At 43.3% G+C, this 17,648-nt stretch overlaps 1 protein-coding gene across 1 annotated transcript in view; it reads left to right on the forward strand.

The window, feature by feature from the left end:
- ELOVL6 (ELOVL fatty acid elongase 6) overlaps positions 1-17,648 on the forward strand; it is a 59,293-nt gene that overhangs the window by 31,563 nt on the left and 10,082 nt on the right. The window contains exon 2 of the mRNA XM_032187161.1: positions 4,416-4,547. Coding sequence (XP_032043052.1) covers positions 4,416-4,547 — 132 coding nt within the window. The remainder of the gene's footprint in view (positions 1-4,415; positions 4,548-17,648) is intronic.

Raw genomic sequence — 17,648 nt, forward strand, 5'->3', positions numbered from 1 at the left:
AAGCCCCAGCAAAGCCTGGAGAAACCCACAGTGGGCCCAACGGGACACTCTGCTGCTACTACCTCTGGTAACCACAGGTCTCTGCATTAATTTCCATTGCTGGGTAGTTTCCTTTCCATGTCTGTGCTAGGTAAAAGCACACAGGTGACCACCATCACCCACAATCTCCACCAGGTGGGTCCCCATTCAAAACACAGTGTAGAAGTGGAGGAAATCTGGGACAGAGCCAGAGACGAAGCTGCTTTGCCTTCAGTGACAAGAAACTTTTCTAAACCCACAGTTTTGAAACTGTCTCGTTTCAAAACCCACAGATTGGGGGACTGTTTTCTGAAGTCCTTTCCATTTGAGGAGTAATTTTCTGTCATGTTGATGCTGATATGTGGGATTGCAGTGTATACATTTTAAAGGTTTTATGATTTGTTCCATTAAGCCTATATGAGGTTATAAAGATGAAGAGACTTCATGTCCTTTGGGGCTGAGTTTGCCTCTTCCATGTAAAAAAAATCATCCCTGAATTTTAACTTAATTTTCTCACCTTTACACAGCTACACAGCTCTTACATTTTCCCTACAAGGGGAAAGCATGGAAAACAAAACAAAACAAACAAAAAAAAACTGTTGTTGTTTTCTTCCCTAGCTGCATACATCGTGGTTTGTGGCTTATAGGGCTCGGGTGGGTATGGCCCTTTGCAGCCAGACCCTGCCTCCCCAGAAATTATGCCCACGCAGGCTGGCGGATAAGGAACAGGGACTATCTGTAGGTCCTCTAGAGGTATCTCTAGCCCCTGCCCAGTGCTCCTTGAAAGGCAGGTTTTGGAGATCAAGGGACCAGCTGATCACGCTGAGATGCGTCCCCGTTCACTCCCCAGTAGCCTGTTACGTCAACGAGCATCACCAGTGAGTCACCTACGCGTGTCTGACTGTCGTCCGTGCTGCTCTAAATATAAATGTCAAAGGATGTTTAGCTGTGGGAGTAAATCACACTGCCTTGGCGTGTGCCTAGCGGACTGGTCTTCCTCGTCTCCATTTCCCAGTTGCTCCATCATGAGGGCTGGCATGGTCGATGGGAAGCGAGGGCAGAAGCACACATCAAGCCCAGGAGCACGGGTTGTGTTTCCATATGCAGATCTGACACATCCACACGTTGCGTCTCTTTGTGCTGTTCTGTCAGAGCTGAATTTAGGAAGAGGGAGAGAAAGGTTTGCTTTGACAGCGTTTCTGAAGTAGACACCCTGAGAGACTGTGAAGCGTTTTCGCACCCTTTTTTTTTTTGTACATACAGAAGGTGTGATATTTAAACAAGCATCAGAGAGAAAGCAGCTTTGCCAAGGCTACCAGGCGCTGCTGGTGGACTGCAGACGTGGATGTGCTGTGTGATGTACACTGGTTTCGGCTGAAGCACTGTAATTAGGCTCTCAAGTTTGGAGTTTCAGTAAAAAACACGATTGGTTGTTATTGTTTTTTGCTGAAAGCTGTGAGAAACAGGTAAGGAAAGCGTCCTATCTGTCATTTTACAAAGCATCCTGCATTTTTCTTATCCTTTTTTTAGTGAAATCTATTATTTCACAAACGCAAATGAAATGCTGATGAAGAATGTCAAAAGAAAAACATCAGAAGGCTGAAATTGCCTGTTTCCTTGCCAGAAGCACTCTGCTCTGGCAACTGCAGTGTGTTTTTTTTACCTGTTGTGCTCCCTTAACAGCCTGTGCAGAAATGGTAATGAATTTAAGAATGAGCTCTGCCAGTGCAAAGTACATACGTCTTGATAAGAAACGTTTCTAAAAACCTATAGAAGGTAAATAGAGGTGGAGAACACTGCTTCACTTTCCTGTGCCCCTGCTGAATGCAGTTAGGGGGGTAATCCTGTGTTATGTTAGAGCTGATAGTTAATAGATCAGCAAAGGCTGTCCTTTGAGTGTTCTTACAAGGCTTTTCCTTAACCATTAAAGAAAATGCTTTGGAAATACTGTATTTTATAGTCTCTACCTATGTCAGTTTACTCCTTAGCGTCAGAGAGAACTACAGTAGTGACTCAGGCTGCTATTTTCGGGATAAATAAACGACAACAGTGTAGCTGGGCTGCAGCCCCTCACCGGAGGCACGGCAATACTCAGGGCTCTCTCGCTTTGTGTCAGAGGTGCCAGGATGGCTCATGCCGTTGTGCACAAGGCTCACCGCAAGGCCTCGGTCTGTCATTTTTGAATGCTGTGGTATTTTTCATACTTACAGTATTTCATAAATCAACTTCTTCTGCCTCCCTCTTCTCAATCAGTTATTTTTTCCTTTTCTTCTTTCCTGCCTCCATTGCTCTTCTAATGAAGGATCTGAGCTCCTAAAAAGCACATCAGTGCGCAAACTTCCATCCGTGAGGATGCAATAAAACACAAAACCTCTCTTCAGTGTTCACTGTGTAAAGGGAGAACCAGACACAGTGGCCTGTGGCCCCAATGATGACAATACTGCCTGGCCCTGCTGGGGGATTTTGGAGGACATGACCAAAGCTCTGTGCAGTGTGGGCAGCCCAAGTCCTCCATCAGTGTGCCCCTGGGTGCGAGAAGCATCAAAACATCCCTCACCTTTTCAGCCTGTAGCTCCAAAATCTGCGTTCCCCTTTTCGCAGTGATCCCCAGACCGAGCAGAGCATCCTACAGCTTCTCTAGAAAATTCCCCTGCCTCCCTTTTGGGGGAACGAGCTGGCACCTTTAACTGCAAAGCATGGAGTTGTATTCAGTATAGATAGTACTTAGTCCCCGAAGTCTGAAAATGTAGGAAGGTGGGAGACAACTGTGAGAAACAGAAATGCCAGAAAAATGTGGAGGATTTGGCAGCCTTGTCTTCATGTCTACCCTGCAGCACAGCGTTGACGACAAACACATGAATGTGCTAGCGCTGAAGCTACTGGATGCGAGTCTGCCACTGCGTTACTTTGGGGGATTTTTTTTTTTCTTTGAAGTTTCAAGGTTTATTTACTTATATTTTTTTTTTTTTTGCTGGTGTTCTGCTCTGTTTAGTTTCTCCAAACTGTAGTAATGCAGTAACTCTAGGTAGTAGTACTGACACACTACAGTGCAGCCTGCTCCCCGCGTGCCGTCGATCCTCGTGGCTGGCAGCACCAGCACCGCGCTGTTTGCTGGGGGAATGCCTTTTACCAACGGTGCTGAACTCGTTAGAAAGCTGCTGAAAGTGACCTCAGGTTTATCTGTTCTAATTAAACGAGCTGCAGCTCTTGTGGCTGTGTAGCTGCTGACCTCATTCAACTGCCTGAATGTCAGGGGAGTCCCCTCCTGTCCCGTAGCCCTGAAGTTTTGCCTTAGCAGCTGGGCACATCAGTATGAGCAAGGTTGGAGCTGTTTGTCACTACCCAAGCTGGTTAGCAAACATTTGCTCACCTCCAGCCGCGCCGAACTGCAGTTGTGCCATCAGATTAATGAATTCTTGAGCGTGTTTGTGTCTTTCTCTTGGGGATGCAGAAAGAACCAGCACCTCCTGGTGCACAGCCATAGTCTGCTGATATTTGTGTATATAATTACAGCTTTTGGAGAGAAAAATGTGTTCCTAAATATATAGCCACCCAGTCAGGGCAGGCCACCTGCCTTGGAGCCGTGCATTAATGGTGCATTAAGTATTACTCAGTGTAACAGAGTGATGTGTGGGAAGGAATCCCAGACTGAGTCTATTTTTGACCTCTGATGGTTGATCTACAATGAGTTACGGCAGCAGAGGTCAAATGCTTGCTGCTTATTGCTGAGCTGGGCTACTAGCAGGCGGTTTTAAAAATGAGGCTTGCAATTTTACCAGTATCACTGAGGTTCCTCTGCAGAGCCCTGCTCAATCTTTCAGCACATTCACTGGATTTCTTGAACCGACCATTGAAAGAGGGCAACCCGCCTCGGTGTCGTCGCAGCTTCATGGGGCTGGTGGTGCTCTGCTGCCCGTGGGTCTCTTCCTGTTGGGTTGCGATGCTCAAGGCCTTTAAGTGTCTTCTTGGAGGAAACAGTGGGAAAGAAAGTGGCCAGGTAGCACAAAATATGATATGGCAATAGTGAATGAGCCACGAAAAAAACAGTTGGTACAAAGTGTTGACCGTGTTGTGTTTGTGGAGGTGTGTCTGAGCAAAGGACCCGCACGGGCTATGCTGCGTCTATAATCTTCACAGAACAGTCTACACAAACTGGGACAGATGAGGAACCAAATTTGGCTCTCCTTTTCCAGGAGAACTGCAGTTTTGCTTGCAGTAATACCTAGACCTACGTGCAGGCGTGTAGGTTGGTGCAGTAACAGGGTCTCTACTGGGCTGCAGGAACGTCCTCAATGGAGTTTCCTTCCACAGAAATGCACGAGCACGCAGCACTTATCTTCTATCTGTCTGGTACTAACGCAACACTTGACAGGTGCTTTTTTGTTTTTGTTTTGCAGGAAGAAATCATTCCTATTTTCAGCACTGTACGCTGCCTTTATATTTGGTGGCCGGCACCTAATGAACAAGCGAGCAAAATTTGAACTGAGGAAACCACTAGTGCTCTGGTCCCTGAGCCTTGCCGTCTTCAGGTAGGCATCTCTTCACACCCACTGCTTCTGACAGTAGTCTCTGAAAAGAGTTTTGGTTTCTTCAGATGAACTGTAGTGCTATTAAGGCAACAAACTCAGCCAGAAATGGACTTTTTTTTAGTTCTGCTGCCCAGGGCTATGTCCTGATCCATTCCTCACCATTGAAATGGTCCTCTTTGGCTTGCTGGATCATACAGCATTAGAGAGGAGAGAAATCAATAATGTTCTTGAAGAATAAAGTTTGGGGGAAAAAAAAAAAAAAGTAAGAACAGGAGAAAAAGCACATATCGTTGCAGTAAATTTACCACACAAACTACAAATGGAAATAAACACATTCAGATGCTAGTCTTGTTCTCACGTGCTAGTTGGTATCAGGTTTATATGGGTGTATTTATGGAATATTTAGTCAAGACTCTGATCTCCATTACAATGAGGTAAACCTAGACCTCCCTGACTGAGAGCAAAACCATCAGAAGCAAAGAGCTTTTGAATACAGCAGAAGGGAGGCTCAGCAGGGAAAAGGCTGTGTTTTAGTACTGCACATCTCTCTAGTTCCATGTTGCCCCTGTACCGTCAGGTTTGCATTCTTCATAGTTCCTAAAGTCAGGAATAAAACCGACCAACCCAAATTCCACTTTATCTGCTTAATATATTATTTTTTAATAAAACAGAATATCAACAAACAAATGAACAAATACTTTTAAAAATAACCTTTACAAACACACAAACTATTGATAAAATTTACAGTACACACAAGACCTGAAGATTGTCACTGTTGGGAGTGGACGTTATAGTTCACCCTACAGTACAGAAACCATTTGGAAACCATTGTCAAACACTGATGCCCAGATCATTTTCTAATACCTTTATAATAATTACTGACTATATTAGTTCACAGGTGCATAATGCAGATTTGCTTACTGAGCAGCTCTGAAGGTTGAATGAGTTTTTGCAGGAAGGGAATAGTTTGAGCTGAGAGTTGCTACAGAGCAAAATGAAGAATGGAGAAGTTTGTTTCCTTCGCCTTCTTGTATTTATTTCCTCTCGTGTCCAAAATTGTTCTGTCACACTGGCTCTTCCTAAAACTCAAACAAGGGAAAATAAAATGTATTTTTAACTTGTCTCATTCAGCTAGGACCTGCTACCAGTAGAATTTTTGACTGTGTTGGCTTGATTTTAATAGTTCATAGATTCCTTAAAAAAAAAAAAAAAAAATATATATATATATATATATAATATATATATATATATGTATAAAATAGTGCCGACAAAGCTTTGAGCATTCTGGATAACTTTGAGAGCAAGTTCTAATACTGCAAAATGTATAATTTTTGTTTAGTGGCATTTGGTGCTGTGCTTCTGGCTTTGTGTCTAGTAGAGTTTTGCTGTTAGTGTCCTGTACACAGTTGCCATCTTTCGCTGAATTTCAGCAAGCGTTGAATTGCTTCCCAGGTGGCATGTCATCTGTGTATCGCTTTGCAGAGTGATTTGTAGCCAGCTGGATTCCAAAGTATATATTCCAATTACACTTTCCGATCGAGCATAGCCACTAGAAAGCAGCTGACGTTTGCAAAGCAGTTGTAGTTCAATTCCCGATCTGCAGGCAGGAAGCGTGATTTCAGAACCGCCCATTGCAGAGGGTCACTAGCATGATTTTTAAAACCACCCTACTTTGGGGTGGCTCTGGCTGACGTGCACGGTGTGGGGCTTGGAAGCAATTTCACTAATTAGTTACCTAGCAAAGCCAAAGCAACGCGCTCATCAACAGCAGCAATAGACACTACATTGTGAAAGTGCTGCGTAGGTGGACTGAAAACATTCAGGCTGAATCAACACGTTCATTACTTGCAAACTGGAGTTTCCCATCATAATCAAATGAAATATCCATCGCACGGCCTGCAGCAGCTGCTGAGGGAGTCTGGCTAAGATCTGAAACGTGGACTTCATCTTTGTGAAGCTGCAGGCTGCCGGCATGAACCGACCACAGAGACCACCTTCTCCTGGCAGCACAGGCACTTGTGCTGAGCCCTGCTTCTGCAGGTGAGAAGCACTTACCAGGAGGGTGCAGCCTGGGAGAGATTCACCCCTGTGGGATTTGCTTCCTCCATCAACTCAAGTCGTACTGCTCCAGGGATGCCCCTGAGCACTGCAGAGCTTTCACCTTTCATCAGAAAATGAGATGGCGGGGGTGGAAAGGAGATGGAGGAACCCTAAGTGCGAGACATTCAGACTACATGGAGCATTTAAGCTGCTGGATTTGCTTTTGGAGACCAGTGGATTATAAGAATAAAGTTTTGATCTTCTGAGGGCATGATGTTTACAGCAAGGCAGAGCACGAAACCTCCTTAGCTTCTGCAGTAGCATGCAATCCCATACAAGACCAACCCAAACACAACACCCCTTCACATCTTAAAAGAGGAAGTGCACTTCCATTCAATTTTCAGAGAGAATTCAAAGAGAATTGTCATTAAAACCTGACGTGGAGAGTTGCTTTGAGAAGTGCTAATTGGCACAGCGATCTCCTGGCGTTTCCCCATGGCTGTCCTTGCTAGGGCCAGCAGTCACTCCCAGCCTTACAGGCTCTGGTAGCCAGCTCTGCTAGACTTTGAATGCCATCAACTTTCCGTGTAATTTAGGTGTTACTTTCCCTTTTTTTCTGGCTCCTCGCATGACTAGGTCTTTCATTTAGATACACTTAGTCTGAAAGACATTTCTGCTTCCTTTGAAGGTCCGTTTGGATAGATTTATATGCTATTGTTCCACCTGCAGACTCACTATAGATCCAGGAAAATACTCCTCGGTTTTAAGTCTTCCCTGCTAGCGTTTGAAATTCTCTGACTTTTACACTACCTTTCAGAAATTGTAAGTATTGTGTCTGCTGTGAATGGTTGTAATGAGGAAGAAAAACCAGCCTGGAGAGCCCTCTGTGTTCTGTCTCAAGGTCAGAGTGAGCCTTTTTTTTCAGAGTCCTTGTTTATCTCTCTTCTAACACTCTCACCATTTTACCTACTTCAGAAATCATCAGAAATAGTAACATTTAGCAGAGGCTGGAAAAATGTGTTCTGGACTTTAAAAAAAAAAAAAGGGAAATCGCCTGCCAGGCAATGACCTGGCCCTCCTTCACAATGCATCCTGCCCGCCTTGCTCTTGCCAAGATCATTTAAATGTGGTAGCAGCTCTGGTAGGAAACTTGCCACGCCTGTACACAAACAAAACAACTACACCACCCTAGTGAGCTTGCTGAGCATTCAGAGTGAGTTTTGTGTCAACACTGGCAGCCAGCAGGATTTGTGAGGCAGAAAAGCAGCTTTATTTCCCTTTGGAAGCTATCAGCTAGTTTCGAACATTTTGTCTCTGGGATAAGGTTACTGCTGCTCCATGAATACCTCTGTAAAGGCAGCAACACTAAAGCTTGCTTTTCGCTTTGAAACCACTGTGAAAACACGATCTTGTAAGTCTTTTGTTGAGAAATTAGTTTGGGGTATTCTGGGGGCTCGTTCTTCTTTTTCCTGCTGGCAGGTTTCTTGAGCTGTTTCAGGCACTGAGGATTTGTTGTGTGATGTGACGTGGCTTTGTTTTTGTTTTTCCATTTTATACACTTTAATTAAGAGTTTGCACCCGTGCTGTTGTGCACTGAGGTTCTGCTGGAGCAGCTCTGTGCTGTTCCGTGTCAGTGGGAGCCCGGTGTTAGGGAGCTGACACAAATGCTCCTTTCTCAGACTGGTAAGACCCCAAGGAAACTGTTGCTGATCCACCTACACATCAAAGCGAGTGGCAGCTCTGTATTTCTGAATATTTCCAGCGGTTAAAAACCTGCAAAAACACATTTAATTTGAATTGCCAGTTCTGTGTACGTGCCACTTTGAACATCAAGGTAGGGTCATTCACTGACACCAAAGAATTTCTTAGTTAGAGTGTATCAAAAGTGTCATGCTGGCATCTCTAGGAATCAGCAGAGCTGCAACCGGGGCTCTCGCAGGAGGATACAAAGTCATTAACTCGTGTTTTCATTGCAGCTCAGCTGGATTTGTGTAGCTCCTTTAGTGGGCCTTCGAGTCTGTGTATGGGTAACATCGCCACCGAGCAGCTCACTCAGGGCAGCTCCTTCACGCCAGACAACAGCATGGCACAGTTTTCACTCACTCTCCATCCTGAAAGGGCTGCCAACAGAAGAATCGGGGTCAGGGCACTAACAAATGATAGCAAAATGTTGTTCTCCCTAAGGAACGTGGTCACGTCGATAGAGGAGAGAAGGAAGCTAAAGCATCCAACGTGATGCTGTTGTATGTAGGGAGAAGCTAAACCCGACCATGACTGGTGCCATGGCAGGTGTGAGCTGTCTTTGTCAAGCCAAACCACACACTTGTGATAATGCTATCATCATCTGAGATCACGCAGATTCCAGTCCAGCTTCAGCTGTACTTTGTAACCACGGTGAAAATCAATTCATGTCAGCACAGGGTTTGCAGAGATCTTTCTTCTTGGGAAATCCGCTGCCTCAGAGTAGTCGGAGTGGTATCAATGGCCACTAGCTGCTTGCCACAAAGCCTCAGAAGTGAAATATCTCAGCAGCAGCATTTCTTGTATTTGAAAGGGAAAACCAGAAAGTCTCCCTGGAAGAAGGTGACTCACTTTGCTTTCATGAGCCTGCTGTAATGGGTTTCTTTCTGCAAGCACAGCAGCATTTTGTGGAACGGTGTGCACTTGTTCTGCAGAGAGCTCCCAACATAACCCAAAAGGAAAAGAAAAAGAAGAATGAACATAAGTTTATGAACAGGAGTCCAATTGCTTGGATATGTGACTCCGAAAAACACTCCAGTTATCACGCCTCATACACAAGAAATAAAAGGAACAGTGATTCAAATTTATGCCCAGTCTCAAGGTTTGCCATTCACAGAGCCTCGCCATGGAGATTAAAACCCAACTTAATTTTGTATGGTGCTGAGCAACCCCTCAAAATCTTAAAACATTCTGAAACTTTACGTGGGTCCTGAAAGTACATTCACAGAGAAAGCGAACTAATGAAAGGGCAATATTTGCCAAATAGCATTACGATTAATGAGTGGCATTTGAGGTGAAATATCTTCTCTCTCTCGCAGTTAAAAGCACGAGGATGCCATATAAAATATTCCCCGTATTTGCAAAGCGCTGATGCATGTTTTCAACAAGACATGGGTCAGAACCCAAATTAATGAAGTGCTTAATAGACACCTAGCAATTTATTTCAGCTGGGCCGTTGTGAGCCTGCCTGATTTTTTTATGCAACAGCTGTCGGATACATCTTTTTAATTACCACTTCGGAGCAAAAGTTGAAAATGGGGTGAACAGCAGTTCAGAGTGGTTGGAGAGAAACAAAAACCCCTTGGATGAGAACATAACAGTTTAAAAAGAAAAAAAACATTTTCTGTAAGTTAAACTGTACTCCTAGTAGGGAAATACAAACAGTGCCGTGTAGGGTGACTTTATAAATTGCAAAGAAATGCTAGCTGGCATTACAAATACAGCGTAAGGGTGATAAAAATGTACGGACTAAGAGCAATAAAGTACTGTCAAGAAGACGTATGTCCAATATGTACCTTATTTATTCCAAGTAAGAAGAGCATCCCATGACAAATGGCTTTATTCCCAGAATTGTGCTTGATGCCATGTGACAAAAAGATGCGCTCATCCTTTTCTGAAACCTCATCTTTTTGTTCATGCTGCTGTTACAACTGTGCCCTATGTTGTGTTTGTCAAAGTTACTTTGAATATTAAGTTTTTACTGTTTTTACCTTATCAGGTATGATTAAAAGTAAATCAGGGATTCACTGTGAGACCTGGCTGATGCTGGTTTAAAGGAGGTACAGATAGCGTTGGCTAAACAATTCCTGTGGAAAGCTCTTTTTTTCAGTGCTGCTGCACTTGCTTGGCCCTACGCTGTCCGCTCTCTCAGGCGGTGAGAGATCTGTCAGTCTGTTTGGCACCTGAAATTATATTTTTCCTGCAAAATCTTCCTGCTCCAGACCACAGGAGTGCCCTGCTCAAAGCACGGCCCCCTGGAAGCAGACGTCTCCTCTCAGTTTTAAATTGAGGAGGGAACAGTTCTAGGGAGAAAGCAGCCTCGGTGCCTGGCTCGCGTCCTCCCCGCGATCACCAGGGAACAGAAATCTCCCCGCGATGCCTTCTGAGTGAGTCCCCGACAGCTTATGCCTGTTGGATACATGCAGCTCTTCCTCTAAGCAAATGTGTTTGCTATTTACCAGCTGCGGGCACCCGGAGATCTCAGCATCTCTGGATGCTCACCAGAGCACTGCTGCAGGGAGGATGGAGCGAAAAGGGGAGATGAATGACTCCAGGCCTGCGACTGCCGTTTAATTTATGGATCGGAGCAGCTCATTACAGCCATATTATAACTTTTAGCTTCCTTAAGCCTTCTTTATTCTGTCAAATGCTAGTCTTTATCTGTAACTTAGATTGAGTTTGATTTGTTATCTGCCTGTTTTACAGCTTTAGTGATCGCTAGCTCCATTGGTTGGCTCGATTCTCCGCTAAATCTTTTACTTTATTACATTTTGGTTTTATTTGCCCAGGATAATTTCAAACTCCTGAATACACACATTTCAATGCTATACATGATGGTTACTCTACCATCTTGATACGTTTGATCCCGTAAGTATCTTTGAATTATCCTGCAGAAATAGACACGTCACTTTTTTGGGCTTATCATTTAAATCACTGTAATTTTACAGTTATTCTAGAATTTTCTTGAGATAATGTTTGATGCTGACAATAATTTTGGTAATGACCCAGGAGCAAGTGCAAATGCCCCTGAAGCATTCATTAAGGATCGCTTAAGAGTTGCACTGTGTCTATGAATCCTCATGGGCTACTTTAGAAATCCTTAGCTGGATTCCTTAATTCTTATGAGATTTTGCACAAAAAAACACAGGGCTTAAGCTGAAAATTGATTTTTTTTTTTTTATTTTTAGCAGTTTAGCCACAGTCCAAACTTGCTGAAATAAGTCTCTAAGAACTAGGAAATGTTTCTTGACAGCAAATTACCTGCCCAAGTATACAGCCTTCACAGGATGCTTCAGCTCCAACAAGAGTCCAGTTATTATTTAGCGATGGAAGAGTGAGTTATTGCTTGGGAAATGATAGCTTTCATCAAGAAATATTGTTCCTGCAAGTTCCTACCCCCCACGTGCCAGATGATCAGGGAATAGCATCAGGTAACGGCGCATCGAGGAGCACCAGGATGAATGGTGGGTAATTACTATTGATTAGGTTGTAACCAGCTCTCTGGAAGTCAGGTGAAATGCAGGGATGTGTGGGTAGAGCTGAAAAATTATTTTTCATTCGTTGCAAGAAAACAGTTACATGTTTTTCAGCAACGTATGGTTTCACTGGTGTCCCTGTGAGCAAATTTTGCTATTCTCTCATGCTTTTGGGGTGATGGTTGAGTACCACTGCCCTTCAGCCTGGCCACAGCTCCTTCTTTATCTCTTTAGCAAAGCCCACCAGGCCTTGCATAGCTGCTGAGTGCTCTCTGTAGGACTCTGCACCATTTTTTTAATGCCAGCTGCTGTAAAGACCACTTGCAAGAGTCTGGTCCTGGCATTTGTTTTTCTGCTCTGCTTCCTTCCAGCGGCTCACAAAGTGTGGCTGCATTGTTTTTGTCCTCTGCTCCTCAGAGCTGCCTGAATATAGCTAATCCCAGTCATAAAGAAGGCAGGTCCGGGGGATCACACTGCATTTCCTGGGGGGGGGGAATTCGGGTTTGGTGAGGAGGGACTGGGAGACAGGAGCTGTGGCAGATTGATTTTTATCCACACATAAATAAGCCCGCTGAGTAGTAGTTGCAGCAATTGGCAGGGCTGTTGAGCTTGGCACTTTAGCAAGGGAGAATCAGATGGATTTTACTCTGCTGTGGTGTTAACGTGATTAAAATCTCCAGATGACAGTGTCCATTGATCCGGAGCCCTGCAGAGATGTCACTGTTTGGGATGCTTAATGAGGTCCCTGGAGAGGGGAGGAAATTAGCCTGTTTTTTTTTTTTTTTTTTTTTTTTTTTTCTTTTCTAATTTTGTCAATAAAAAGGACAAAGAGCTGGTTTTAGGGACCAGGTGAGATGTGACTAGGAAGTGTGATGATGAGAGGGAACGGTTGAAGGGAGTGGCCCCATGCAGAAGGATTTATTGCAGGGGAGAGAAAGAGACTGATGCAAGGAGCACAGTATCCGCCCTCACTTGAAACCATGGAGTGAGCTGCCGCTTTAACATACCTCCAATTCCTCCATTCCCTCCCAGTAATTTATCACTTGGGAAAGTGATAACTGCCCAGGCCTGTATGCATATGCTTATGGGTATATAAACTTGCACCAATGATATATTATTTCTTAGAGCCATGTAAAATATTTGCACAATTTTTAAATCACTCCGAGCTGGCGTGGCTTCAGGTTTTGGTCCCCACTGAAAACTCGGATGATTTGCATTGAAAAGCTTGCTGGAGAGACATCTGGATCAGATACAGCAGAAGGGTCTGAAATGCCAGGTTTGTGTGTTTGGTTCAGCGTTGGGGGGGCAGAGATGGAAGTCTCTCAAATTTTGCGTTGGGATTTTGATAGGACCGAGCCCAAACCTCAAAGTATGCGTGAACTTAATGCAAAGAAAATTCTTCTGCCAAAACCAGGGATAAAAACTGCAAGGATCAGCACAACTTCTGCTCACACACATGGTACCGAGAGCTAGAGCACCCCGTCAAAATGCACTTTCAGTACGGCTGACCGCGAGGTTTTAGGGTGAGTGAGTGCCACGCTGAGACAAGCATATGTTATTCATCAGCTCCTCCTTTTCTTATTTTTTTTTAACATTACTGTAGATGGACCCCACCCTGAATGGGACTCCATCACCTTTAAGATGGGTGAGAGACTCTGTGGGTTAGCTGTGAGACCCGTGAGACCCATCTGTTCTCCGTCCCAGCCAGGAGGTGGGAGAGGCAGAGGAGCAGCAGGACAGTAAGACCTTAGAAAGAAGGATTCATTAATGGGGCTTCATCAGAGGACTATGGGTACCTTATGGCCTTTCAGATACGTGGGCTAAAGGAAATGAGTTCCATGTTCTTCTTAAAGTGTGAGATTAACACAAGTGTTCTTCAAAGGAAGGTTTCGTAATATTTGAAAACATGCTTTGTAAGGTGCTCAGATGTCATAGGAAAAAGGGACATCATGGGACTGAGGTGATTTTTACTTTTTTTTATTATTATTATTTTTGTTCCTGCCAATTGCAAGAGAATAATTAATGGTCCCAAATAATCTTGTCAGTAAGCTAGGCCTTGGAGAACACAGGGAGTTACTGTGCTCAAAATTATCTGCGGACAACAGAACAGTGGTAACCGAGCACAAGGTCGTCTAAACACAGTTGCAAAGTAGTAAAGTATGGCAGCAGAAACCTCCTTTCTGATAGCACAGTTTTACACTAAAATTTAGTTTTACACAAAAACCACTATAGACAGAATATGCGCATAAGTTGTTACCAATTTATCCCAAACATACAAAAAACAAGCATTGCAGTCTTCTGCAAAATCCCAAGACTGACTTTAAAATAAAGAAATTTTCCTTTTACAGTGAGATCATGCAGGTTGCTGCTCCTGTGGTTGGCTCAATTATGTCTTCAGGCTTCTTCTTCCTAGGCTTGGATAGAAGCATTTAGAAACAAGAGTCCCACAGAATCAGGTGCTGTTGGATGGGATTAAATATCTGCATTTTTGTAGTTTTATCAACTGAGGTCATTAGCAAAGGAAAACATGATTTTTAAAGAACACCACCAGAGATTTTTCCACCCAACTGGTGTGGTTTTTGTACCTGCCCCTGTCACAAAGAGTTGGGCATGGCTTGGGATCCACAGCAGGGGGGTGGTTTTAAATGCCTGGTTTTCTTTTGGAGTTCACTGGTGCACGTAAAGGAATCAGCAAGGAGCATTACTACAAAACAATCACAATAATTAGAACAATGGCAGAAATTCCACAAGGGAAAAGAATCCAAATATTTTCTCCTCCCACAGGGCAGGCTGCTGGGGCCTGCTCTTACATAAATTTGGGGGGCAAGACAGTGACGGTGAGATAGAAGTAGGGATGCTCTTAGAATTCATTCCATAGGCTCATGTTCTTTGCAGCTCGTGTCCAGCTGCGTCAGATTAAATCCACACCTGTATTTGCCTCGTATGCCAAGAGAAAGCACAGGGAAAGCAGGAGTATGACTGAGTCTGTTGCAGACATGTATTGGTTGTCCCTACCTGGTCTTCTGGGTAGGGCAGTAAGTAAAATATCAGACGTGCAGGTGATGAAAATGTGGCATTAAGAAGTGTGTGTCTAGAAACTGTATATCTTTATTTATTTATTTATTTCTATAAACTATTTATCTTTAAAGATATAGGTATGCCTGAGGTAAATAAGACAGAGAGTAAGGGACTTGAAGGTTTAGAGAGTAACATTAAAAAGTGGGGAAAAATTTATAGCAGGTCAGAAGACTTTCTCTGAAAACTGGAGTGTTTAATGTTGTTTTAATAATACTGTATTCACTGATACAGAGTGAGGGCACACCTCTTTCTGCTTTCATCAAATGGACCTCATGGACAAGGCACTGAACCACAACTTGTGATGTTGCACATCATTTCTTATTGTGGCTCAGGCTGAGATTTTTTACAGAACATTTAAATTTCAGTTAGCCTTTCCTCTTCAAAATGAGTCAATGCTTAGCCACTTTACAAGGCTGTTACAAGAGTAAACACCATTAAGAACTGGGAAATATTCACAAACACAATGCTAAGAGCCTTGGAGACGCCAACACAGGTAGAAGAAGCCTGGAGGAAATTAGATCTGAACCTGAATTAGTTAAGAAGAGCTTTGTCCATGCCAGATCTTTACACAAGGACATCTGACCTAAAGCAATTCTTGGTCTAGATACTGTTGAGGCATTCATGATTCTGGGATAGTCCAAACTGGTGGTGGTAAATCACTTGGCTGTTGAGAAGCAGACAAGACCAAAATTTTGGTACAGTAATAAGGAAGGTCTATGCTGTGGAGAAAATGGAGATGACTTTTCGTTAAAAGTGGATTTGATGCCGAGACAGGATCTTGTAGAAGATACCTAGAACAGTTCTGGGAGGTGAAACAGGATTTGCAAGTGTTTGACAAGAACAGTCTCTGCAGGGTCAGGTCTCTCTCCGTCACTAACCTTGGCAGTGCTCAAAAGCAGCTCAGAAGTGTTGAAGGACAGCCTAATTATGTTAATTTTCTTTGCCATTTCTTCCAAAAATAAGAGTTGGACTGGGTCCATCAGCTGTAATTTGAACAAGTGTAATTTGATTCAAGGTAACTGACTATTTAGAAGTCTTCTCTTTTAAATGCTTGTAAAATGACTCATAAATGTTACATAAGAGTTAAGAGAGACCAAATACGTAGTCAGTATTATTATTTTTCAAACTTTTTTTTTATCATTTAGAAGAATACATTATCGCTGTGTATATCCTTCACTGACCAAAAGGCTGACTCATTTAACTGAAAACTGTAACCTTCGGTTCAACAAACTTAGCAAAACATTTTTAATCACCAGGTGCAGACATAGCAAGCTGGTTCTCCTAGTCAGTTATTAATGTACTGAAATAAATTACAAAGATTTTGTAGATGCTATCCTTGTGCCATGTGGACCATTTAGGACGTTGAGTGCCAGATCCTTTTCTAGACTACTTTTCTCTGAGATTAGAGAACATGTCCTACTGTGCTGACTTAGCCATGACTCTCTCACTAGCTCCTTGAGATCCAAATAAGATGCATTAATTCCACTCAAGCCACTGAGCAGCAGCCAGATCTCTCAGTCATTGCCCACATTTCATTTGTAATTATTGATTGGTTTCTTACTGGATGGTTGCTCACTCTACTGTAAAAATACCAGGATTTTACAATCACAGACAGGCCTAAAGCAGCCTTATAGCATCTACACCTGTTTAAATACAAGAATACATTCCTGCAGTCATCCACTGAAGTTTAAGGGCAGTTAGTCAGGAAATGTATTTCTTGCTCAGCCTTTGCTTCTATATTTCAGAAGGGTGGTATTTCTCAGCGGGTGTCACTGGTCTCCTCCCTGCATGGGAGCGAGTGCCATTTCTGTCAGGCAGACTCTTGAAAGGTTATCGTCATGTTTTTAATTCTTCCCCCAGCCTTGAAACTGTCTGGCATGTTTACCCACAAAGGATTTGGGAACAATAGGCTTCAAACGGGCACCCAGTCACCAGTAAAAACCAGTAGGCTCAGTCCCAGCTGTAATAGCCTTTCCTTGTTTTGCACCACCCAGGTAACTGCTTTAACACGGAAATTCCCTTTTATTTCAGCTCAGCTTTAACAATAAATTACCCTCACTGCAGCCAGATGAAGAAAAAAACATTTTTTTTTTTTTTTTTTTTTTCAGAGATTGAGGGCAGGCCCCTATAAACCTCCTGATTTAACTAGTAAAATTTTGTTGGAGGGTTTTCTCCTCTTTGACACAAGGACTAACAATTTCCCAGAACACTCTGCTCCTGCGGGACCTGAAGCCAATATATAAAATCTAGCTATTATATATATATATATTAAAAAAAAAAAAAAACACCTCTGTGGCAGGCTTAGAAAAAAACTTTCCTTCTGCTGCTTTGCAAGACGGGTGGCCCCTTCAACATTTGCATCCTCATGAGGCACCTCAGTGTCTTTTGGGTCAGCCAAAGCTACTGTTCCTTTTTGCATGGCCAGCACAAGCTTTCATGGGAAATCTCCTGCAAACAATTTAATCTCAGGCAACATAAACTTTTAGTTTTTAAGAAAGCGGCCACCCAGCCCTTTCCCTGCTGTGTTATCTGCTTGGTGGCTATCACTGATGCCTGGTATGCTGGCACCATGTTTCATGAGACTACAGAAGGTAAGAGTGATTTCAAAGACTCTCACCCTTACCAAGTGGAGAAGAAAGCTCTATAAATACTCTCAACTATTAAAAAACATCCTGGAGGTGCTGCAAAATTGCTTTCTCACAAACTTATTTTTAGGACCTAATCAAAGAGCACAAGAAGCAAACAGGGCTGAAAGACGTGAGCCCTT

Source organism: Aythya fuligula, chromosome 4 (genome assembly GCF_009819795.1).
Source record: "Aythya fuligula isolate bAytFul2 chromosome 4, bAytFul2.pri, whole genome shotgun sequence".
NCBI lineage: Eukaryota > Metazoa > Chordata > Aves > Anseriformes > Anatidae > Aythya > Aythya fuligula.